Source organism: Cynara cardunculus, assembly GCF_001531365.2.
Source record: "Cynara cardunculus var. scolymus isolate 2C chromosome LG 13, CcrdV1, whole genome shotgun sequence".
NCBI classification, from domain to species: Eukaryota; Viridiplantae; Streptophyta; class Magnoliopsida; order Asterales; family Asteraceae; genus Cynara; species Cynara cardunculus.
The window spans coordinates 2752440-2778876 of NC_037540.1; the positions used below are offsets into that span (position 1 = coordinate 2752440).

Consider the following 26437-nt stretch of genomic DNA (forward strand, 5'->3'; position numbering starts at 1 on the left):
TATATATATATATATATATATATATATATATATATAATTTCGGGTTCAAAGAAGAATGATATTTATTTAAAAGAATTAAAAAAACGATTGAATCACATGTGATTTTAAATTAACATCACGTACAAAATCATGTGATCAACGCAACTTTACCTCACGACCTGAAGACGTGGCCATAGGGTCGTTCAAACTCTTTTTTGATCGTTAATGTAAAATCACATGTGATTTTACAAGCGATTTGGCCATTTTTGTATTTTCTTAAATAGTTAGCATTCTCATTTAATTCTCTCTCTATATATATAGGCGAAAGATCATGTAATAAGGAAAGTTAAGTTAAGAAACGTAAGAAGGGATATGTATCATTGATCACCTTTAATCTCAAATCCACTCATGAATCACACTTGATACGGTGATCAATTGGTGCATCTCATCCTAATGTGCATCCAAGAGTGGAAATCTTTCTTACGCTTCTCACATTAACTTTTTTCTCACCGGAATCCAACCTTATATATGTATAGGGGCTGGTTTAAATGAAAACCAAGTTTGGTTTGTGAACCAAGGGAGAAAGAAGAGTGCGACAAGTGTCCCATATGTTCAGTGAATTACTGGATATTTTATCATGAATAATGATGAATCATTTTAACATAGATCATGATTGTGTGTTATTCATCATGAATATTGTATCATTCAACATGAATAGTTCTTGAACTTCACATTCGTTATTGACACTGAATGTGTACACCGGTAACACGTGTCTAGCTCTCCTTTATCCTCCAGGGTCACAGTCAAAAATCGGTTTACAATTAAACTTCTCTCTATTTATATATGATTTGATTTTCATATAATTGAGTAATATGTGGAGACAGGTACATTTTTATATGCATGGGTCCCAAGTTGTGAGGTCTTTAGTTTATAAACGATCAATGTATCAAATACTTAAGCATGATACTTGCAATATTTTTACTTTTTTTTTTTAATTTATTCGTTTGGCTTATTAATTAAGATCGATGTATGTTTATAACAATATACGATATTATTATTATTATTATAAATCAAGCAAAGCTATCTCTTTTTCAACAGGTTTTCATTTGGTCTAAAAAAAGCTGGCATTCTTTTAATATATTATTTCATGGTTTTTTTTATGATATATAATTATATTGTTTCAAAATTAATAGAATTAAATGAGTTGCATCTTGACTCGGGAATATGGCATTAAACTCTAAAAATCCATTAATGCTTTTATCGTACAGTTTTGTCTTTATACAGTAATAAAGGCGTTTTGACATCTTAACTCGAAATATCTAAAAAGAATAAACATTTCTTTTTTAAGATGTTCTCTAAACAGATCTTAATAAAAACAGAATTAGGAAATAGATATAGGGGTCCATTCAAGGGAGAACTGACTAGTTTGTGGTAACCATGAGATCCAATCTCAACCACAAATCAATAGATAAATTAGAAAATTTATAATGTTGGTAATTATTAATTAAAATTTTAATGTAAGGACATTTTAGGTATTTTCTTTCCTCTCTTCTCTCTCCGTCCCCGTCTTCCGGCCTCCGACCGCTGTCCTCCGGTGATACCACAGTGTGATACTCAAACACATATAAGATGCATTGTGATACCACTGTGTTACATATCCGATCAACCACATAAATGACCTCAATGTGATACCCAATCACATATAAGATGCACTGTGATACCACTGTGGTATCATCGGAGAACGGTGGCAGGAGGCCGGGAGACGTAGAGAGAAGAGAGGAGAGAAGAGAAAATACCTAAAATGTCCTTCATTAAAATTTTAATTAAAAATTATCAAAATCATAAATTTTCTAATTTATCTATTATAATTTTTGTATAATTGGGTATTTTTTTGGTTAAATTAAAAATTATATTTATTTACTTGATTTAATAGTTAAGAATTAAATTTGGTGCTTGTTGGAAATTTGAACAGTAGAAAGAATTGGTCTGCCAAATCAAAATTTTCTTCGGGGAGGGGCCCACAAACGAAAAATTAAAAAATATTGGGCCAAGCCCAGTTATGGGAGATCACGTGCCATGCCATGCCAGTTGCCAGCTATGTCCGTGATAAATAGATAGCTTACCATCCGATATTTATTATTTGAAAATAAAATAGTAGTTTATTACAAATTTACCCTTCCCCTTCACTCAAACTTTCTTCTCTCTTGCTTTTTACGTCTTCTCGAGAAAAATATATACTTAATTTGGATAAAAAATTGACTACCGATAACTCCAACCGACCTCACATGAAACCGTCTAATAACATCAACGTTTTGACTTAACCAACTACTGAGACTAGGGTCCGAAGGGGAGGGTGAGGGTTTTGTAAATCGGATTTTAGACGTCGAGCTTTGGTCATCAAGACTTTAAAATGGATCTATAATTAAGATTGATTTGATATACGATATGAATAATGAAATGGGCATAGCATGTAAATAGAGGATGTGGGGCTAAAAAAGGAACAAAACAAAAAGGATGATTGTAATTATGATGAATAGAGAAATTAGAGATGTGGGTGTGATAGGAAGCAATTTCACAATTCCAAACACACCACAAATTTAAGCAATCAATCTCTCCCCATAACCATAACCATAACCATAACCAAAACCTATCCTTTTCACCTTTTTATACCTTCAATTATATGTCTTCCTTTGTCGCTTTCTCCTACTCATGTTCACACTTTTCATTTTCAACAACACCAAAATAATTATATATAGAGACAGCTATAAAAAATTAAAAATTGAGGAATATTTTAATAATTATATATCTGGAAGGTATATACATATGTATAAAAGTAACTGAAAGTGTTTCCTGGTATCTATGCATGTGTGCATATATGCATACCGAACAAATTATGTTTGAAATTAAGATGAGATGAACTGGATCAACGTCGGTAGGTATCAAGCACGATTCATGGGTGAGTTTGAGATTAAAGATGATCAAGGGTTTAGATCCTTTCTCATGCTTCTCATCTTAACGCTCTTTCTCATCCTTTACCTATATATATATATATAAGAAGAAGTAGAGAAGTGATTATAACCCCTCATCTTAACTGTGAAGCACCTAATAATTCCTCGCATGGTATGTGGAAGATAAAGAGGTAGTTTCATAACTTTTATAAATAGATGGAAAAACAAGTGTATATGTGAATCTACGTGATTTACATATGAACTGGTTAACTGATTCACATATGAACTATGAGTTTACATATGCACTTGTTTGTCACCTATTTGTAAAAGTTACGAAACCACCCCTTTATTTTCGCTTGACAAGTCAAAGCCACAAATCTTGACTAGTTAAAGTTGCAACCTTTAACCAATCAAAATCGTAATTCTTAACCAATTTTGACCGTATAAAAGGCTATAATCATTTTTTTTACTTCTCAAACTAATATATATATATATATATATATATATATATATATAATTAAGGGTCATCTTTTAAGAACTAGAAGGATACCCGCACAATGCAGCGAGATACATCTTCATTTTAATGTTTCGTTTTATTTGTTTCTGTTGATATAATATGGTTTATGTGGTTTTGAGAAAGATAATGTTTTTACTTTTGAACAAAAATAAATTTGAAGATATCATAAAATTTTGAAAAAATATATCAATATAAATATCAAATTAACTATTTAAAAGTTCTCATTGTTTTGTACAATTTTTTAATTCACTTTTTTTGTTATAATTTAATTTAGGTATAATAGCAAAGTAATTTATTTTTGGCTTAACAATATAATTTTTATAAAGATAATAATTTTTTTAGAATTCAATGATTATCCTAATTATATTTTAGATTTTTTATATTTAAAATGAAATGTTTATCCTATATTTTGATTATGTTTATCTGCGATTGCAGTTAGTTACACGAATTCAAAAATGAAGCTTTAATAAGTTGTACTTACGCACATTTTACTTGTAATATTGAATTTTAAGTAATATGCATCAATAAACATTACTTCATACATAAAAAATAATTTCTAAGAGTTTTTTAAAAAAAATCTAATATAAATTAAAAACTTCTCCCTTTTCTCTCTCCTATTTTCTTTTTCTGCCATTCTAAACCACCAATTTAATCTCCTATTTTTTTTCTGTCATCTTAAATCACTAATTTAAGATAAATTTGTATAATTAAATTTAGAAATAGAAAAAGGATACATTATTTTTATTTATTTTCACATTTAATCTAATTGCATGAAAGCAAAATAGATGATATAAGATTATATTATGTTGTTTGGGGTCTCTCTCATTCATACAATCAAACCCCACCATACACTTCACCCTTTAGAAACATCCATCATATTCAAAGATAAGATCCATTATATGAAAATGATGAAATAAAAATTATATTAAAAAATTAAACCAAAATACAATTACAATAATAGAGGTTAAAAAAAGACATATAAAAGTTAAATAACGTAATAATAAATGATTTATATGTGAATAAACTGATTCATATGTGAACCATTAGTAAAAGAAAATGTTCAAATGGAATTTTCTGGGTTTACCAATGATTCACATGTGAATCATTTATTCCCATGTGAATAATCATTTACTAATGTGACTATATTTGAACAACTACATCATTCAAGCCCTAAAAAACCCAAAACATCCTAAATCTATGTGAACAACAAAGAACAAGAACCAAATGGAATGAACAATGGAGTGTGTGTTTATCAACCACCACCAAAGCTGCGGTCTCAAATGGCATCATTACCAAACAGGTTCCAATCATTGATTCTAAATGTTGAAACTGCTTGCTTAAAGACTTCAGCCATCGGGGTTCGTCCCGACTCCGCAGCAGGCACCGTTACACCGGCTCCAACCGAACTTGCACTTTCACTTAAAGGGCTGCAACCACAACATAGAAAAACCATTGTCGAGTGTTTGATCCATGAACTGATGGCACCCCAGAAATTAATATTACTCTATACGTACTTTATGAAGACAGGCTCGTATGCAGTGATGAGGATATCCGTGTTAACTCCCTTCAGACGCAAATTTGCCAAGTATACCTAACGAAAGCAGATAGGTCGGAACTTTCAGGTTGTTTGAAACAATCCAATGGGGGATCAAGAAATGTTAAACGAGATACCTTCACTAGATTTTGTGCTTCTCTTCCTTGGCGTCCTTTGGAAATGGCCTACACGAATTGCAGAAACCAGATATGGGCTCATAAGGATCCAAGTAGAGGCAGTGAGATTTTATATTCAGAATGTTATATTTGAAACCATCATGGTTTCTAAAGAGAAATCATAAAGCACAAAGGCTACTAGAATTTTGCAAGCTGGGGCGTAAAACTCGTCTCACATGGACAGAAAATGGGATTTGTGAGCTCCTTATGAGCCTCAAATAGTGGGCTACCAATAACTTCCACGGTTTTAAGTTGACTCCGAAGTTATTGGGATAGCCTATTGTTTTGGACTTTGGGGTGTTATAAATGGTATTAGAGCCAGAAACCGGACTGGCGTGCCAATGAGAACGCTGGGCTCCAAGGGGGTGGACTGTAAGATCCTACATCAGTAGGGGAGGGGAACAAAGAGACCCTTATAAGAGACTGGATAACTCCTCTATCAAACACGTTTTAAACCCTGAGTACAAGTGTGGACAAAACGGACAATATCTGGTACGGTTGATCTAGGATGTTACGGATAAAAAAGGTCTTTGATTAGACCTTCAATAATAAAAAGTAAGTTAATCTTGTGGAACCAAATCAACATACGAAAACTTTCTTGAAGAAAAAAGAAAATGTTAGAATTGAACTCTGTGTGGCTTTTAATGTTTTTTATATGCAGCAGGTAATAAACACCAGGAAATGATAACTGTTGAAACTAAGAGCTACACCTCCCTTCCCATGAAAACTGCAAAAAAGGAATTCCTTTCCAAGATGTCCCATGAGAATTGTAACATTTCTTCTTTTCTTCAAGAAAGTTTTCATATCAAAATTGCACAATTTACACTTTATCATTCACAATGAAAAATTGATACCACTGATTTGGGTTCACAACAAAATATCTGTACTGATTGACACTAACATTTTCCTCAAACTATGTGCAGAGTCGAGTATTTTAGCATCCACCAGACATTCAAGAGAAAAGTTGGTATCTTGCTTACCATTTGGGCAACAGCAGATGTTAATACAGCAGGCGTGTTTCTGAATTGCAGTCCCTGAGCCTCGAACACTGTTGACTGCTCAGTCACCTAGATGAGACAAATTGAACCAAAACAAAAGTTAAGGGTTTGTTCGTTTATATTATTTTCCAATTTATCATCCATAAAATGCTAACAGTTAAAAAAAGGATAATGTTGAACATGCGATGCATTTCATATCAAGTTTTAGTTTGGAAAGTGATAGGATTACCTCAAATGTCATAAAAAATTTACTCCCATTGTCCCAAAATATATTCTTAATTTGGAGTGCCAAGTTTTGAAAAAACTTGTGCATAAAGCTCCCCTAAAAGCTTACTGAATAAATCACTTTCTATATCATTAAGCCACTACCAAACAGTAATGTATAGCTTACCGAATAAGCTGTGAGTCCCATTAAGTTCATTAAACTGCTAACAAGCAGGCCCTAACTGCAATATCTACCTTTCAAGAAAGTTTCAATGAGTAATAATTACATTAGCATTCATTTTTGTCTACAAAGTCTCTTTTTCGTCATATTTGAGGGGTATTTTAGATATTTGATCAATAGTCATGTATCTAATCACACGTTGAACATATTTTTAGGAGGGGGTATGTTTTTTTCTTGGAAGGAGAGGGATTAAAAAAGTAAATTCTTGGTCCCATTATTCTTCTAAAAAATTCAAAGGTTCCTTTACCAATTAACGGAGCTTGAAAATATAGTTCTTGATTGTTAAGATGTTAATGCCTTCTACAAGCAAGCATTGTGTCTATTTTTTCTATGTTCATGTATGTGTGTGTCTATATATATACACACATATACATAGAGAGAGAGAGAGAGGTTACAAGGGAAATCCCCAAAAAATAAAAAACTGAGAAACACTCTAATAACCGTTATCTGTACGGTATGCATACGTGAATACAAGAATTTGAAGATGTTTCTTGGTTTCTATGCACGTGTGCATGTGCATACCGGAAAATTACTTGTATACACATATGCATACCGTACAAATGAATGGTTACTAGAGTGTTCCTTAATTTTTCATTTTTTTGCGGTTTTCCCCTGAACCTAACCCCATATATATGTGGCGTCAATATGACTAAAAGCTTGAAATGAAGGCAAAAGGAAAAGAAATTACAATGGTACCCTCAGCGCCTTGTTCTCCGGCAAGGTCTTGTAGAAACCAAGTAGCACTTCCATCGTCAACAACATCATGCTTCAATTCTAAAAGCTCAAATATCAGGCTCTCATCACGTCCAGGGTCCACAAACACCTCCTGAACACACAAGCAAAAATCCAATAACAAAAAGGGAAAAAAATGTTGGAAGCTCAAACAAAGATTAACACACAGAAAGAGAAAATCCAATGGCACTTTTTGACCTAAAAGTTCTTAATGGAAGATGGACTGAAAAGTAAGTGAAGATGATCACCTTGCAAGTATCAAGATGATGAAAACAAAACCAACTGCAATCAAGAATGCTTCATTCCTAAATAGGTATATGCTTTCAAATTGTTTGGTCAAAAACCTATAGGTTTACCAATGCACTAATACACTATTGATATGAACTTGGTTACACTTTATCTTCAACTTTTTAAGTTTATTGATGTAGGCCCAAAATCATATAAAAACCTCCTATAAGTTAGAAACTCTATGAACCATTATTAACCATGTATATTTAACTTCCATAATTATCTTATTTATTATCTTATAAACCGTTTCCTAGAAAAACTCATTTTTTTGTTTTTATTTTTTTTTTATTTTGAAACAGCAGAGTTGTTTCACCAATGAAACAAAACATAGATTGATCTGTATTGATCCGCTTTACTAATACAGTCTTGTTTCACTAATAAAATAACATATTGATCCGTATTGATAATATAGTGATGTTTCACCAATGAAACAACATATGAGGTTGGTCTGTTCACCAATGAAACTACATATGAGGTTGGTCTGTTTTGAATTAAGTATCATTTCACCAATGAAACATTATATCGGTGGGTGATTTCAGATGGGGAAAGTGAGTTTTTTACAAAGCAGTTGATAAGATGATTAAAGAAGTTAAATAGGTGTGGTCTATATTGGTTCATAGATTTTCTAACATATAGGCGTCTTCTATTTGATTTGCCCCCTACTGATGTATTTACACAAATATCAGCAACGAAAAGTGAAGTTAAAAAATAGCAGTTATAATCATTCTAAGTGAGAACAAATATACAGCAAACATATAAAAACCAACCCGCGGTTTATCACAAAGTAAGCAAAAATTCAAAAGTGAAAACGAATATGGAAGAAACAAACCTGGTGATCAGGAACTTGACGAATGTTGCTCACATCCTACAATCCAAAATCCAAACTTCCTTATCAAAAATCTATAAACGAAGATGTGACATTAACGAAACAGATACCTAAAAGATAAATTAAAAAACTAACCTCAAACCTAAGAGGGAAATTAGTGGAAATTGCTCCGCCAAACAATGGTCTTGGTGGAAATTGCTCCATTTCAACTAAAACTGCAAACGTTGACAGATAAAAACAACATTAGGATCATTGATGAGCTGCAGATATCAAACGGCAATCATGAAATCATGAAGTAACTCTAATTAAGAAAAATCGTGAAATCAAACAAGAAGAAGCAACTAGAATAAGTAAAAAACGATGCTTATGAGTGAATACTTACGGAAAAGCAACGGTTCACGGCGGCAATTGGACGATCACAAAAAATGGCGATGTTTGTGGGTTTTAGTGTTGTGTTGTCTGCTTGAAAGTAAAGCAACAATTTGGTTGTGAAACTATAAATTGAACATTGAAGTTCAAGGAAGATTGGATTTTGGGCCTGTGGGTTATGGGCCCACACCGCTTCCTCCAATTTGTTCGAAAAACAGATGTCTTGAGTACTTGATATTTTACTGAATAATGTATGGATAAATCATTTTTCGTTATTCATTTACCAGTTATGATTTTATATATATATATATATATATATAAACCTAAAGGTAGGGTTGGTAATGGGTAAGAGTAAACTCGTTACCGTTATATTTCAATCCGTTGGATAAGGATATAGGTAAAGAAAATTTTATCCAGTTATCTTTTACTCCCGTTTACCCGATATTTTAACGGGTAAGGTATGGATAAAGTGTTTTTCATTATCTATTTACCTGTTAAACCATTTATATATATGTGTGTGTATATATATATATATATACACATACATATATATATATATATACATGTAATTATATAAAGTTAAATATTAATATATTTTTTAAAATGTTATCTTATATGTTGTATGACCTGTACTGATTGGTATTTAATTTTCTATTCATGTTCATCAACTAAAATAGTTAATTAGGGTAATCAAATGAGAAGTAATATGGGGTCGCTAAAATAAATATAACAAACATAAATGTTGTCTTAAGATTTTTATATTGTTGTGTAACATATCACAATGTAATATTTTTAAAACAATATGACAATGTTTATTGGAACAAATTATATATAAAATAAAGATTATATTTATGAACTTATATGTTGATGTTTAACAATATTATTGTAGTTCAAAAATGATATTTTACCATTATCCATTACCGTTTTATTACTCGCTATCTTAGTGGGTAGGTATGGATATGAATATGAGTTTTATGACATGGATAATTACGCGTTTCATTACATGTTAGTTTCCATGGATTGGATAATGGATTAACCTTTACTTTACTTTTACCCTACCCATTGTCAGTTCTATCTAAATGGTACAATCAAGGGTATTTGAGTCTTTTTATGAAATTCATATTTGTAAGAATAATTTAGAGTTTTCTTAAAAAATATTAATTTCTTAAATATCTTATTTGGTTACCAAATGTAACCGACTTTGTATTTTTAGGAATAATTTAAACTTTTCTTAGAAAATATTAATTTCTTAATAAATGAACCAATCATAATTCGGCTACCATATGTAACCATGAATAAAAAATTCATAACTAAATACAAGAATAGTTTATAACTATTCATAACCATCTATAAAATTCATCAGCTTTTCATATACGAAACCATATACAAAAATTGATCCATATATGAAAAGTTCATAACTTTTTCACGTATGAAACGATATGAAAAATAATACATATATGAAAAATTCATCACTTTTTCATATATGTAAAACAATCATCATACGTATAAGAAATATCTTCATTCATTTAGAAATAACGGTGTAGCTTCTTCACCGAAAGAGATGCAAATATGTTCAACGGAACCCACATTTTCTAATTGCACATGTTTGCGTCAGATTGCCTTGTTAATAAACCAGACATACAGACATCGAGAAGTATTGGAACACCATCGTAGGCGAAAATCAACCCATACATTGTCAGGATCGGCGGTGATTGCTTCCACGACCATGGACGCCTTTTCCTTTATGGACTTTTGGTAATTTTTTATATAATTCTTTAAATATAGAACTCCAAAAAAATATTACTATGAGAGAGCAATATTTTTTATTATATTCTAAATAATAAGAAAACTTAAAATTAAATATACATTAAAATTTTAAAAATTTATTAAATATATAAGATATCTTACTAATAAAATTATGTTATAATTTTTAAAATGAAAAACTAACTTTTTAAAAAATTTAATTCTTTATTAAAAAAAATATATATGTTTGAGATGTCTGATGTTTAATGCAATTTTATTATCAATCAAGTATTTAGTGTATCATTATCTAATACAAATCCTTAAGGTCTAATGGATTTGAGAGGATTTGGATTTCAAATCCATTCCAATTTTGGTTTGTTGTATTGTTCGGATTTGAAATCCTAAGGTTTAATTATAATACAATAAACATTGGATTTTGAAAGTCTTAAAGGGTACTTAAATAATCAATTAATAAAAATATAATATAATTTTTTATAATTTTTTTTATAAATAATAGAATCCAATTTCATTTCAAATCCTACAAAACAAACAGACCAATGATTTTAAATCCAAGACAATCCTACAAACCAAACATACCCTAAATTAAAAAATTAGTTTAGGTCTATAATATAGATTCTAATTATTACATCTCTTTATCATTTTTGAACCCTTGTTTGTACATAATGCAATCCTCCCAAAAATCGCATTTGTTATTATAAAACAAGTGTTTTAAACATAATTGAAAAAATTATCAAACAAACATATAAAATCCCACGAAATACTAACTACTCATGGGATTTCTAAATCCATTGCTTGCAGGATTTCAAGGATTTCAATTTCGAAATTTCCCGAGATTGAAATGAAATCTAATTCCAGATCCCACAAACCAAACGGGCCATTAGGAAACGAATCGATTAACCAGATTGATTTTTGGCCTCAGTAGATTGATAAAAACTCGAATTTGTGAGGGGTAATCCCGTCATTTCTTCATACAAAAACAAGTCACCCAAACCAACATGACTATCTTAAGTCATAAATGCATGCAGCCCAACACAATTTATGACTCAGGAACAAGAATGCGATCCTGGATATCTGAAAAGCTCTTCACTTCTGTTCCCCATAACCTGCTTATCAGATTAATCATCAGTAGTCTTTCCAACACCTTAAAACCAAACTTTAAGGGCTGTTTGGTTGGTTTTTCATTAAGTCATATATGGATAAAGCTGTCTATATGGATTAAGCTGTCTATATAGATTGAGAAGGTTTTTGTTAGGTGTGTTTTTATCATAGATGGAACGAGCTTGTTCTTTAACTACGTAGGGACAGGTTTGGAAAAAAAATTGTCTTTCTGCATAAAGCTCCTTCTTAGAAGCTTATTGGATAAGCCACTTTCTATATCATAAAGCCACTACCGAAGAGTTCCGTATAGCTGACCGAATAAGCTGTAAGTACCATTAAGCTCATTAAGCTGCTAACAGACAGACCCTTAATCTACTTAAAAGATTGGAGTAAGTTTTACCAGCAGTTGATACCAACAGCATTTGCTCCCAACTTATCAGCCTTATCATCATCTCCTACGTGTACGGCTTTTGCAGCTTCAACATTCATCTCATCTATATTAATATCAAGAGTCAATCGTCAAAAACGATCCCATCCTAACAAGAATTGAATCATCAACATATGTAGAGTCGTACATACCCAAAGCACGTTCGAATATTTTTGCATCTGGCTTTTCATACCCAACTTCTGAAGAAATTATGACAGCATCAAACCTAACTCCAAGCAAAAGTACAAATTTAAGAAACAATCAAGAAATCTCCTTCTTTTCCCCACATTCTAGTGGTGATCTTCTTGAGCTGTCACAACAAGGTTGTTTCAGCTTTTGTAGCTCTTTAGGGTGCGTTTGATACACTGGACAGAACAGAACATAACGGGGATCACTGTTCCGAGTTTGGCAGGACTTTTATGTGGAACAGAGTATAACAGGCGTGTTCCACCCCACCCCTTGGAACAAGGTGGAATAGACTTGTATTTTACCAATATAACCTCAAAATAAAACTTAATTCTCTTCTAAAACATCAAATACGTCTCCCTCTTTACATCTTATTCATTGTCTATATTTTATTTAGGGCAAATTGTATGAAAAAGTAACGTACTTTAACTTGATTCCTATTTTGGGTAACGTACTTTCAAAACTTTCATTTTGGTACCTATTGATAGAGCAAATTGCATGAAAAAGTAACGTACTTTAACTTGATTCCTATTTTGGGTAACGTACTTTCAAAACTTTCATTTTGGTACCTAAGATGTAAAGTTTTAAACATTTAAGTACCCGGGCAACCACTTGAAGACTAAAATTAGATTAAAAAAAAGACTAATTTTATATTTAAAAAAATCCACGTCAGCAAATAATAACGAGTTAGATACCACATCAACATGATAATCGGTTAATACTTCAAGTGGTTACCCGGGTACTTAAATGTTTAAAACTTTACATCTTAGGTACCAAAATGGAAGTTTTGAAAGTACGTTACCCAAAATAGGAATCAAGTTAAAGTACGTTACTTTTTCATGCAATTTGCCCTTTTATTTATTGTATTTTATACTCTTTAGATTTTCACTTTGTTGTTCTCAAAATATTATTTTTATATGGTTTCTAGATTTTGATTAATTTATGTAATTTATCAAACATTAATAATAATAATAATAAAACAATACAGAAAACGTATAAAATGAAGACCGGAAACTAAATAAACTTTTTATTTTAGTGTCATTTTAATCGCTTTGACGAAAACCTTCTAATGATATATTTTGTTATAAAACATTTATTTTATTATACTTTAATACATTACATAATTGATCAAAATATATAAACAACTACAACTCACTAAGGATAAGTTAGTCATTTTATGTCCAATTTTGTCCTACCAAACGCTAAACAGTTGTTCTGTCTTGTCTGGATACCAAACGCACCCTAAAGGGCAAAATCTATAGCAACTCCAAACTTACCATAAATATGTCAGTCAATACTCTGTCTTCAAAAAAAGAGGAAAAAATGTCAAGCTTGATGGTAAGATTGGTAGTTGCTGTAGATTTAGTGTTAATTCAGTATTTCAAATTCCAATTACTAAGTTGTCGATACTTACAAATCTATAATGTTAAGGTCCTTTAACAACTTCCTCAAGCGGGTGTCAAAATTGGACACAACGGCCAGTTTAACTGTATCATATCCGATAATTGGGAGTTCAGGAAACCAAAAGAGATGCATTACTCTCAAAACGTGCCAGCTTAAAAGATAAAGAAGAGTACTTGATGGTTATGACCTCCAGCATCTTTTAGAATCAGTATAGTTTCGTAGGCCCCGGTCGGAAGGTGCCAAGCATCACCATTGGCATAGTACTGGTTAAAGACCAAAAGATAACATTCAAAGATATGCTAACTAAAAGTAAAATTCAACTTAAAGTAAAGCAAATATCTCATTATCTAATGAGTCATTAGGTGGGTGACAAGAAGACACACCTCATAAACTTCTTCAAAGTAATCATTACTGGAACAACCAGTGGCTTCAGAAACAACAAGCTTCCAGAATGGCCTTCCATCTCCCTATTAGACAAGAAGAACATGAAAAACACATAGAGTGCGTTTGGTACACTGGACAAGACATGACATGACAGAACAAGGATCACCATTCCATGTTTGGCAGAAGTTTATGTGGAACAAAGTAGAACAGACGTGTTCCACCCTAACAAGGTGGAACAGACTTATAATTTACCAATATACCCTCAAAATAAAACTTAATTCTCTTCTAAAACATCAAATACATATGCCCTCCTCTTTACATTTTATTCATTTTTTAAATTTTATTTATCGTATTTTATGCCTTTTAGACTTTCACTTTACAGTCCTCAAATATTATTTCTTTACGGTTTCTATATTTTGATTAATTATCTAATTTATTAAATATTAATAATAAAAATATAGAAAAGGTATAAAATAAAAATTGGCAACTATATAAACTTTTTATTTTGGTGTCATTTTAATCGTCTTGATGAAATTCAAATGATATATTTTGTTATATAAATTATTTATTTTAGTATAATGTAATAAATTACATAATTAATCAAAATATATAAACAACTCTTTAGGGGTAAATTGGTCATTTTATCTGTTTTGTCCTGTCCTGTCCTGTCCGGTCTTTCTTACCAAAAGCTGAACAGTTGTTTTGTCCTGTTCTTTCTTGTTCTATCCTATCTAGAACAATAATCATCTTGCCCATGCCTAACATGTTTCGAGTTTCTTTAGAATCCAAAATCGATAATCCATCCCTCCCCCTTCAAATCTGCAATATATCTTATTAATGTTCTAATGTTTCCTTTTTGGTCCATTCTTAATATATATTAAAAAACTATTTACTTACTTATTACTTACCGTTACTTCTTTACACTTTACCCCTATATCACTAGCTAAGTTGAATTGAATAACAGACCATTGTGTTACCAGTTTTAAAGGGGAATTTTAGACTACGTTTTTGAGCCCGGAACGGTTTTCTTGTGTTGAATGGTCGTTCCTGATCAGTTGAGTTGGATTTAGCTCTTCATGTTTGCAAACATCTCTTCAGATTTATTGGAAACAATGGTGCTAAATTATAGGACCATGAATAACAGAGTTTAATCTTCAAATGACGATAAAATCACATCAATATTATTATAAACGTTCAAGAAAGATGAAAACCAAGGGGCGAAATTTTCGCCATCCATGGATGCACCATGTAATTCACTGAACATGCTCAAATGAACAATAGTTTATCATGTTAAATTTTGGCAACAAAAAGCTCAAAATTCATGATACCACTCTAATTTTGGAAAGGATTAAGAATATGTATAGTTGAGTATGGAAATAGACAAGAAGATATGAGAATAGCACCTGGTAGCGAAGCTTTTCAGGCCATGACGCAGAAAAGGCTCTTTTAAACCCTCGCTTTATATCAGCCGAAGTTGCATCCAAACCTGTATGCCAAGATATAGAAATAATTTGCTCAGACTTCATACATCTATGACCTATCGAACACCTGGAATATTTCTACAATTGAGTAAGGGGCTGTTTGGTTGGTATTCCATTAAGTCTTGTATGGATAAAGTTGTATGTGTGGATTAATTTGCCTATATAGGTAGTGGAGATTTTTGTTTGGGTAAGCTTTTTGATATATGGAACGTGTTTCTTTAACAGGGAGGGATAGGTTTGGGATGCATAAAGCTCCCCCTAGAAGCTTACTACTTAATGAATAAGTCACTTTCTATATCGTCAAGCCACTACTAAACAGTAAACAGTATAGCTGACTGAATAAGGTATAAGTCCCGTTAAGCTCGATTAAGCTTCTAACAGACCCAAGTAAGAGGGCAACAAGCAAAGAGTTAAAATTCATCCATAAATTAATCGTTGATCAGCAAACACGGCTACGTTAACATCTATTGATAATTTATATAAACTAATTTGAATCTGAATTCCATAGAACCTAAAATCTGACCATATTTATGACCGATTGAGGCGTATGTATCCTCCACAGGCTTTGCCAATTGCAGGAGTGTTCCACCTGCATCCAACAATAAACCCTCGTACGCTCTCTTTACCGTTCTCCCACTTCCTGCAGGCAAATAATATTAGGGTTCTTAACACTGAAGTTGATCGGATTAACGTTGTAAACAGAAGTAATTGGAATCTAAACGAGTGATTGACTGACCTGTGTGAAGCGTAGTGGGAGAATTTGAAGACGATGAGCAACGGAGACCGATTGATTTCTTAAAAAGCATATTTGAAGGTTTTAGAGCTCTGAACAGAGCGCCGGCATCCATGGCTTATTTTGAGGTTTCTAATGACCACCGTTGTTGGGCGATTACCACTAGGCTCGCGGTGGTTGTCGCTAAAATGAACCGTTCGCAATCTGGATTCTGGAGTACCAATGTACCATTTACCAATTATAAAAAATTGCTTCAAGCCCCTTGATTTATATAATATTTTCATATTTACCCCTTAATTATCTAAAATATCAATTTATAGCTTACTTGCCAATATTTTGTTCTATTGGTCATTTTAGTATATCATTTAACTACAAAATTAGTAATCAACAAAAAAGAATTAAAGATCCATCATAAAACCCATTACTCGCTATCATCTTCTATTTTTGATTTAATTAAAAGTATAATCGTGATATGATACATGTTGATTCTGATGCAGTGAACTCGTCGAACTTTTAGTCCTAATTTATGACTTTTTTATATTTTCTATCTATATTGATTTTATTTTATGATTTTGAAAAACATAAATACTCTTCAATTAGTTACCAATTTTTTGAAATATTATGCCATACTAGTGAATTTCAGCACTTGCTTTGTATTTGATCATGTTTCTCAACAAATCATATGGAGTGCAAACATGTAGGTTTAAGTTTTACTTATACCGTAACAGGTTATACTCTTTGAACTTTAAAAGATTTTAAAAATATGAGGTAATTGTTTTATATTATAATAAAGATATTTATTAAATATGAATATTCACATGTGAATATACTCACAAATGGAAATAATGAAAACATGTGCTCTAAAATAGTGGTATATCTATATCAATGACTATTCATACAACAGTCTACAATTACAAAAATCCTATCTATATACTTTCCATCTTCAGCTTGCGCTTGACAATGGCCTGATAACAAACCTCAGTAATAATCCACAAACTATGTCATCAATAACTTATGCAGACATCAAACATAGCTTAAACCGGTCGTGGGTTTTCGTCATCTTTCCTAGAAAATAGTGAAAACGAAGTTGATATCTCACCAAATCTGCAGATATCTGTTCATTCGGCATACAACAGATGCTTCAAAAACTAGTGCCTTATTTTCGGGGGTTTTATGATCTGCATCTTACATGGCTCCAATGATGCTCGAGACTACATTGCTCAGAACCAGCTTATTTGAACTGCAAAAATAGTAGATTATATGTTTATCGTTAAATGTATGATCCATCATATAAATGGGGTGTCAATCTGGGTGGGAATGGGAAGTAGAAAGAACAAACCATGGAGCATGTCAGAGCACACCGATAATGTTGAATATAGGTCAAGGAATTCTATGATGAAATAGCTTTGTGACGGCTCTGCGCTCACAGTCCTACATATATGATCGTGACGTTAAGAATAAGATGTAGATATTTTCTAAATTTGGACCAATATAGTAATGACCAATGACTTGATCTTTGTAGAAGCCATGTATACAGGGAAGAAGGATGCCTTGGTACATTGAACATGACATAACAGAACAGAATATGGATCATTGTTCCATTTTTGGCAGGACTTTTATGTGGAACATATAGGAAGAAAGTGGAACAGGCGTGTTCCACCCCCCACCCCCACCCCCACCCCATGGAAAAGGTTTATGTTTTACCAATATAACCTCATAATAAAACCTAATTCTCTTTTAAAACATCAAATACGCCTTCCTCTTTAAATTTTATGTTATTGTATTTTATGTTTTTAAACTTCCACTCTACTGTCCTCAATATTATTTTTATACGTATCCTATATTTTGATTATTTTATGTAATTTATTAAATTAATAATTAAAAAATAATATAGAGAAGGTAAAATAAAAATTGGAAACTACATAAACTTTTTATTTTGGTGTCATTTTAATAGTAAAAAATTAATGATATATTTTGATATAAAAAATTTATTTTATTATAATTTAATAAATTACATAATTAATCAAAATATGTAAACAACTTATCAGAGGTAAATTGGTCATTTTATCTGTTTTGTCGTGTCCAATTCTATGTTACCAAACGCTGACAGCTGTTCTGTCCTATTCTTCCTGATACCAAACTTACCCAAAAGGGAACACTTTAAAAAAAATTAGAGCCAAAAAGACCCCTTATGCCATGCCAAATTACCTTAAACATATGCAGTACAAATCGTTTATCTGGGTTTGTTCTCGTCAACTTCAAGAAAGTATATCCAAAGCTCAACTGATCCCGTGAAGTAAAACGATCAACTTCATTGAACCAAAGACACGAAAATAGATTCGACATTGGTGTATGTGCCCTGACAATGAACGAACCTTCAGGTACATCTGCAATGAAAGAAAATTAGTGTCTTCGGTTCAACCATCAGAAGGCAGTCACTGAAATGGGAAATAAATACCAGTGATACGCACAACTTGGAAGGGGATTATTGGGGTTTGAAGGATCAAACTTGTGGAGACCATCAGACTGGTAAAACAGAAACTGTTCATCTATTGCTGTGTGGTTGTACTTATTTAAATGCTTATTTTGTTGTACTTCGTCCCAGACACAATGACGAGTATAATGGTTAGAAATGGCGTATTCCGATTTCCTTCGCCACAGAAAGTAGTCAATTAGGAGCATTGGGTCAGTATGAAGCCTCATCTTGCTATCAAGCCAAATGGAATACCTAAAAGCAACGGTATGTAAGAACTTGACCAGTACTAGAAAACAAAAGATGCACTCATAATTTACTAAGTTCAGATCATAGTTTACGAAATCACCTTGCTGATGGGAAAAGCCGATGTGACAAAAATTTTGGCACCTTCCCAGTTTTCCGCATGTCCTCATATGGTAAGTTGCTTACTACAACTATCCTCCATAACCCAATAAATCCTCTCTCATCAGGAATACTTCCCTCATTTGATAATTTTTCGAGTGATTCCTTGTCAACAAACATAATGAAACAAACATTCTTCTTTGAGTACTGGCTGATCTGCACAAATATAACAATCACAAGCAGTGAGATGGGTTTATAATTATCCACTCTTTAAGACAGTATGAGAAACAAGCAAGTATTAAGAAATCATAATACTTCAATACCAATAGGAGATTAGTAGCATAGATCATTACGAGGCTGTTTGGTTGGTTTTCCATCAAGTCCTGTATGGACAAAGCTGTATGTGTGGATTAATCTGTCTCTATAGATTGAGAAGGTTTTTGTTTGGGAGAGTTTTTTCATAGATGGAATGAGCATGTTTTTTAATTAGGAAAGGCAGGTTTGAAAAGAACTTAGTGAATAAGCTACTTTCTATATCATTAAGCCACTACCAAACAGTCATGTATAGCTGACCGAATAAGCTGTGAGTCCCATTAAGCTCCTACCAAACAAGCCCTAAGGATTGTTATGATGAATTTGTGAGGAATTGGGGGAGAAAGCATTATTAAAATCATTACCATTATTTTATTAAGCTAGATAAATCCAAGAAAATATTAACTTATATTCTCTTTACGATGAAGAGTTTGAAATGACCAAATTTAGTTACCAATTTGCTAGTTGGCCTCCGCAAAAAGTCTGAGCTTCCGAAAATACAGGATGATACAACCACAGTACAGGTACTCATGTACGATTTGTCCTCCTCGACCAAATCAAACCCAGTGCTTGGAAACCCTTCCAATCCTTTTACAAAACCGCAGTGAATTGTTTGATTGACTGCATGGAAGGATCGCTCTCTTTCTTCAAGGGTCTGATGACCTCCAAATCTGGGAGTTGCTGGATTTTCAAGGGAAGTTATGTTCTCCCTCTCAACATAGTGTAATGAAAATTTTACAAAATTCCAGAACGCTTTGGGCTCAACAAGTGCATCAACTGAGTCCCCTAGGTCAACTTCACAAGGGTTAAAACCTAAAGCATGAAATACAAAAGGATGTAATAAGAATTCATTGATGCTGCCAGATGGGACAAGCACAAAAATATTATATATATGTATATATATTGAATGCTATAATAGAGGAAGAAGAAAAAGATGTGCAGATAATATAGCCCGATTTTAACCAAAGATATGATGCAATTACGCATTAATGCTAAAAAAACAATTAATGAAGACAAATTCACAGTGGTTGCATCTTATAAATGCAATGATCATCAACTCCAAGAAGCAGATTGAAACATGTGATTGCGTCCTACAAATGCAATAACCATCGTGTCCAAGATACAGATTAAAATACATAAGGCAAACGATAAGATATTGTACCAGAAAATTACTTGGAGAGTCTCTTAAAACAAATGATAAAAAGAATATTCAAGACGTACAAAATTAAATTAATGAAACAATTGTAAAAAATATTCTTGTTCCAGTAAGTGACTACAGGCGGACCTAGATTAGGGCATACAGTGGTCTGTGCGACCACTTCATTATCCCGGCATAGTTGGGAAAAATGGCTCTTAAAAGGAGACACCATTTTGGTTAAAAGTAACAAAACGAAGGTTCAAAACAATGCTAGGAGTGCTCTTAGAGGAAGAAAAGTAATGGGTTCAAGTCTTGGTGAACAGACTTTCCAATATTTTTATAATTAAAATAAGTCGCTCTAGAGGCCCTGCCCACATCCCATTAATGAATTAGCTGGTCCAACCTAATTTTCTTAATTTCTTTGTATTTTGTACCGTATTTTGTAACTATGAATAATTTTTATTTTATAGTTAGTTTTTATTTACTTTCATGTTACAGTAATTATTTTGTGCCACTGCTGGAAAAAATTTATAGGTCCACCTCTGCTACAACACATGGTCACTGAACTCCAATCGTAACCATTCAATAGTTAAGATATTCCTAATCCAAGGTTTGAAAGAGCAAAAGTTACGCACATGCAAAATTTCATATTGAAGTCAACTCGAATAGAAAACAATTTGATTGTTGATGTTCCTGGTAGAGTCTTGCTCTCATCAAGCAGGATTGAACTAGCGTTTTAGTGTGACATCGACAGGAGTAAAGTATACAGCAGAAAGAACTCTTACGTCCCCTATGAGGCTTCTTTTTCGGCTGCTCCTGGGCATCTGATTTTATTGATACATCTTTTACATCTGTCAATGATGAAAAGCTTTGACGCTCTTCTACACCTGCAAAGAAAATACATGTAAGAAAAAAAAAATACGCAATCTATAGAGAAAAATGTCAATATGTCTCATGGGAATCTAAAATAAAGATTGCACAAGACTCTCTCTCTCTCTCTCTCTCACATACACATATATATACCAAGATTGCAAGATCCTAGATATAGGACTAAACAATGCATGCAGCCATGTAATGCAACAGCCAGCAATCTACTAAAGAATCTTCAACTTCTAACTTAGGTCTAAAAAATATTCTGTCAGGTCATGTATGATGTATCCATCGGAGATCACTCTCCATTTAATAGCTAATAATGCCTGTGTTATGTCAAAAATCCCATCACATTGGAGGCCAGCAGCCTTGACCCATAGGCATAGACCACACAGAAGAATTGTATGTGCAATATGTATAACACTTGGTTATATTAACCATTTCATGGCATTAAAATTGGTGCACAAATATAATTACCATCTTTAAAACCCATATGATAATATGCCATATTTATCTTAATATAGGTATGTTTGATAAAACTCAATGAATATTAGTTGAATAATTAAGACTTCTCAACGCTTAGGAATTGGGATACGTCAGTATGAGTGAAACACTAACATTCGTTTGGACTGGACAAATAGTCTAAACGAATATTTCCTCTTACAATAATTACCTCTTTAATTAAAATCCACTTCATAAAACATCTTCTTCTAAATATAAGTCTTGACCAGTGCAAAATGATACAATGTTCTCAACTTTATCACTTACAATTAGCCATTCCTTAATTTTTCTTGATTACAGAAATCAGACCACACAGTTGGAAGGCTCATAAAACTCTTCCAAGGCTAAAAACAATATATTCAAATGCTAGTTCTCAGTTGTGCTATGTCACAAATCATGCAAATTCCTGTTAAGTAGAGTACTTAGCAACCGCAGGCATTTGCATGCTTATTCCTTTATCGGGAGATGTAGCAAAATGATAATGAATTACCAGGGAATAACATCTTAAATCCAAAAACAGCAATACAGATGGAGAAGATGGCAGCAAATGAGAACATCCAAAACAACAGTCTCCTCCGTCCAGACCTCCTGCCACGACGAACAGCCCGTAATCCATGGTCACTAATATGATCAGGACCTTTAATCAGATCTGCACCAACAATAACTCCCCTCCTCTCTGGTAACATTTCAGTTATTCCTAAAACCAAGCTGTTGCGAAATCAACTGTACAAAATCACCATGATTCTTCAAATTCGTAAGATCTAGGATAATATCATATATGGAATTAGATTATTCCAACTTCACCTCAAAGTAAACAGGTACTTTCTAACAAAACTGCATTTACCTATTCCCTGTCTTCCGAGTGCCAATCTTCTTCCAAGCCCTAAACTCAATCTTGATTCTGTGTGTCATTGTCATTTTCATACTAAAAAAAGGGTGGGTGTTCGGTTTGCATAATGTTTTTGGAAGGAATGGGATCTGTAAAAAGAATTTGAATATGAGGAAATTGGAATGTAGTTGAATCATTTAATGCATAAAGTCATGTATCATCTATTAAATCAAATATAAACATAAACATCTGCAACGAATATATAAACATGAACAGAATCACATTAATAACCCATAAATGTTGTTTACATATTTCATAGGTTACTAATAACCCAAAAATATCGTCTAATCATATGTTAATTATATCCCAAACATGTGTATATGTGTATGTGTATGTATACCATTATGACGAAACACAATCATTTTTTGCATGCATTGATGTATGTCTACCAACAGTTTAGATGAATGCCTACAGTTATTACAAAACATGATCATTTTAACGCAATTCATAGCAACAAAATGTCAAATTACATACTTGGAAATTGAAAAAGGTCATATTTACATTTTGCTTGTTATGTGAACCTGTTGTCCGTTAAATGCTTTTGGAAAGCCATAAACAAGCAGATTATACAAGTCATTAACACATCAAATACAGAAGCTCTGCACGAGTAAGTAGACAATCAAAAACAAAAGCATACAACTCATTAAACTAAAACAAGATTATCAACAAAAAGCCATAAAGAAAAAGCTAGAAGTTGATATTGCAAGTTTGCAACACGACAGCATATTAGCACCACAAAGAACTTTGTTCAAATGAAATCATTTGAACAAATCGAGATAAAGATTAAAGAAGCTCTGCACAAGTCCGTAGATAATCAAAAACAGAAACATATAACTTATCAAACTAAAACAATATTATCACCAAATTGCCACAGAGAAAAACCAGGTATCAACATTGCAACACAACATCATATTAACACACAATGTTCAAACGGAACCATTTGAACAAACTAGAAGCAAATCGAGACAAATAACGCATAGAAAGGGGATAATTGTGAAATTACCACTTATTAGTATCTTGAATCAGGAGCAAATCGAATATGGAGATCGTACAAGGTGCAGATCAAAAGTAAACCCGTCCGGTTGTTTAAGAGAACCAAATCGAGAGATGGAGATCGAGATAAAGTCGGGAATACATACCAGATCGCGGAGAGAATATGACCTATAGATTGAAGAACAGATCTCAGACCGAAAGATTGAAGAAACCGGCGATTAGAATGAATGCATATCAATTAACAAATCCTGTAGTGGAAAAAGAAAGAGGAAAATGGACAATTGTCCGTCGGAATACGACGACTGCGAAGGGAAAACAATGTGTACTTTCTTTTTAGCAAGTATCAAAGTATTTGACTCAGATCTTAATATTTTTATTTTATATATTTTCTTAAGTCGAATTTGGACACCGAAAAAATAATAATTTTTTTATGAATTATTTCTTCGAACAGAGAAGATTATGAAAAGATATGAGGTTTTTTGTATATCTTTTAATAGTTTTATTAAAAGGTAGTTTTTGAATCGTTAAGAGATAGAATCTTGTTTGACAAAAAATATATGTTTCTTAATAGTTCTAAAACTCTTTGAATGATTTTATATCATAGATCTTTCTTAATCATTCAGCATACTAATTTTATTGTAAACAATTACCAAACAATTATATTTTATTTTGCACTATATCATTAGAGTTTCTTAATCATTCTATACTTTAATAATTCAGCACTAAACCATTCACCAACTGTTATACAACCCCAAGGATTGGACATCTATATCATTCTAGTTGTTATGAGACTTTGTTTGTGTTTTTTATTGTGTGTTGAATCAATTGACGTGTTTTTATTGAATTTTTGAATGTGTTAAAACTATATGGTAGTTTACAAATGGTTTAAACGATTAGATATTTTAGTTTAATTTAATTGAAATGAATTGATTCATAATTTAAACTTCAGACGTTTGTCAGTTTACAAAAACAAACAGTCTTATTGATTCAAATTTCAGATTTCAGATGTAAAAACAAACAGTATGACTGATTCATATTTCAGACTCCAGCACCACCTCTTAAAAATCAGAATTGAATTCAGACTTCAGCACCTCTTAAAAAAGAAACGCCGCTTAAAAATGTGTTTTCTTTATATAATACACTATACCATTATTAATTGTTTGTAATTGGTAATAAACCCATCACATACGGCTAGAAAAACTGTCTCATAGATGTAGTGAAAAGTCTCGTCGTTATCGTCTTGAAATACATGGCCGAGGTCACGCAAATCAAGAAGAAGGACAATCCGTAGAATAATCATGTATTTTGAGGTATTCTTTTATGATATTTGTCTTCACGGACTATCTTTATCTAGGGATGGTGATTTGGCCCGACCCGGTGGGGAACCCGGTTTACCCGACCCGGACGGGGACGGGGATTCCCCGCTAAAACGGGTACCGGGGCCGGGGCCGGGGATCCCCGGTAGAGGCAAACCGGGGTTGGGGCCGGGGCCGGGTATTGTATCCCCCGACCCGCCCCGTACCCGGTATATATATAAAATTATAAATATTAAATATTTTTATTATTTGGGCTGATTTATATTATATAATTGGGCTTTTACTTGGGCTAAGGCAATAAGGATAACCGGCAGCAGAGTGCTCCCGYCTCCCAAGTCCCAATCCCAAATTCACATTTCACAATCTCAATTCTCAGTTCTCACTTCTCACATCATCATCCACGAGACCACGACCACGAAGACCACGACCACGAAGACCGTCGCCACTCGCCCGTCAGCCACTCAGCCGGTCGACYGTCGACCTCGACCACCTCGTCGTCGTCACTCACGCCTGCGGCCTGTCACCGTCTCGACTTCTCCACAACACAGACCCTCACGCCTGCGGCTTCTCACCGTCACCAGGCACCACCACTCCAGCCGGCACTCGACAGTGAGTCACCGTCCGGACATCCCTCGTCTCATCTATCATCTTGCTCTTCTCCGTCTCTGCCATCGAGGTCAGGGCTTAAAAAGTTAAACCCAATTTTTTCAATGTCTTTCTAGGTCATAATTTTATTTCCATTCATAACAACTTCTATAGCTTTATTTCTATGATTACATTACTTTACTTTAATGTTTGTTGTGATGTACATATATTTGTTAATGTTTGCTGTGATGATTACATTGTTTTCAGCCTATATTTGTTAATGTTTGCTGTGATGATTACATTGTTTTCAGCCTATATTTGTTAATGTTTGCTGTGATGATTACATTGTTTTCAGCCTATATTGAATGTTTGCTGTGATGTAAACTACTCACTAGCCTAGTCCTAGAAAGTTTGAACTCAGATCCCCTTTGGCATTTGATACTTCCCTGGATGAACTTGATTTGGTTTGTGTTTTTTTTTGGGTCTGCTTTACTGTGTGGTCAACTGGTCCGTGTGTATGCAGATTTTTTTTTATTGACAGCACGGGACAAGGTAGGCAGGTGAAAGAATTTATGAACGGGTATTATGTTTTAATTTGATATGCGTAGTTTAGTAATTTACCGATCTATAGGTAACATCTATAGGTTTTCTATTTTAGTAGATAAAGGTTTTAATTTGATATGCGTAGTTCAGTACCAAAATAAGTAACATCTATAGGTTTTCTAT

The 26437-nt window shown here is 32.9% G+C and overlaps 3 protein-coding genes across 4 annotated transcripts; all 3 read right to left on the minus strand.

Annotated features, from left to right (window-relative positions):
* Positions 1-4391: 4391 nt before the first annotated feature.
* Positions 4392-8914, minus strand: LOC112525360 (ran guanine nucleotide release factor). Its single transcript, XM_025135463.1, has 8 exons — positions 8826-8914; positions 8579-8658; positions 8447-8482; positions 7286-7423; positions 6135-6221; positions 5116-5163; positions 4959-5035; positions 4392-4871 (listed from the first exon to the last, which is right to left on the minus strand). Exons 2-8 carry the CDS (start codon positions 8645-8647, stop codon positions 4721-4723), a joined length of 606 nt encoding a protein of 201 aa, XP_024991231.1. The 5' UTR covers positions 8648-8658; positions 8826-8914; the 3' UTR covers positions 4392-4720.
* Positions 8915-11250: 2336 nt separating this feature from the next.
* On the minus strand, positions 11251-16494 carry LOC112525990 (haloacid dehalogenase-like hydrolase domain-containing protein 3). The gene is made up of 9 exons (XM_025136331.1): positions 16293-16494; positions 16080-16196; positions 15479-15561; positions 14075-14158; positions 13879-13954; positions 13702-13774; positions 12254-12327; positions 12075-12168; positions 11251-11679 (listed from the first exon to the last, which is right to left on the minus strand). Exons 1-9 carry the CDS (start codon positions 16402-16404, stop codon positions 11613-11615), a joined length of 780 nt encoding a protein of 259 aa, XP_024992099.1. The 5' UTR covers positions 16405-16494; the 3' UTR covers positions 11251-11612.
* A 652-nt stretch (positions 16495-17146) lies between these two features.
* LOC112525427 lies at positions 17147-24154 on the minus strand. Of its 2 annotated transcripts, none has more exons than XR_003070423.1 (10): positions 23821-24154; positions 22773-22906; positions 22419-22651; positions 21343-21444; positions 19874-20232; positions 19112-19323; positions 18748-19017; positions 18498-18676; positions 17629-17720; positions 17147-17529 (listed from the first exon to the last, which is right to left on the minus strand). XR_003070423.1 is itself a non-coding variant. In XM_025135551.1 (10 exons), the coding sequence occupies exons 3-9, from the start codon at positions 22612-22614 to the stop codon at positions 17670-17672; spliced, it is 1356 nt and encodes a 451-aa protein (XP_024991319.1). In that variant the 5' UTR covers positions 22615-22651; positions 22773-22906; positions 23821-24154; the 3' UTR covers positions 17147-17529; positions 17629-17669. The 2 variants fall into 2 exon arrangements, 1 of the variants encoding a protein (XP_024991319.1); XM_025135551.1 differs by having other exon boundaries at positions 18761-19017.
* Between the last annotated feature and the right edge of the window lie 2283 nt (positions 24155-26437).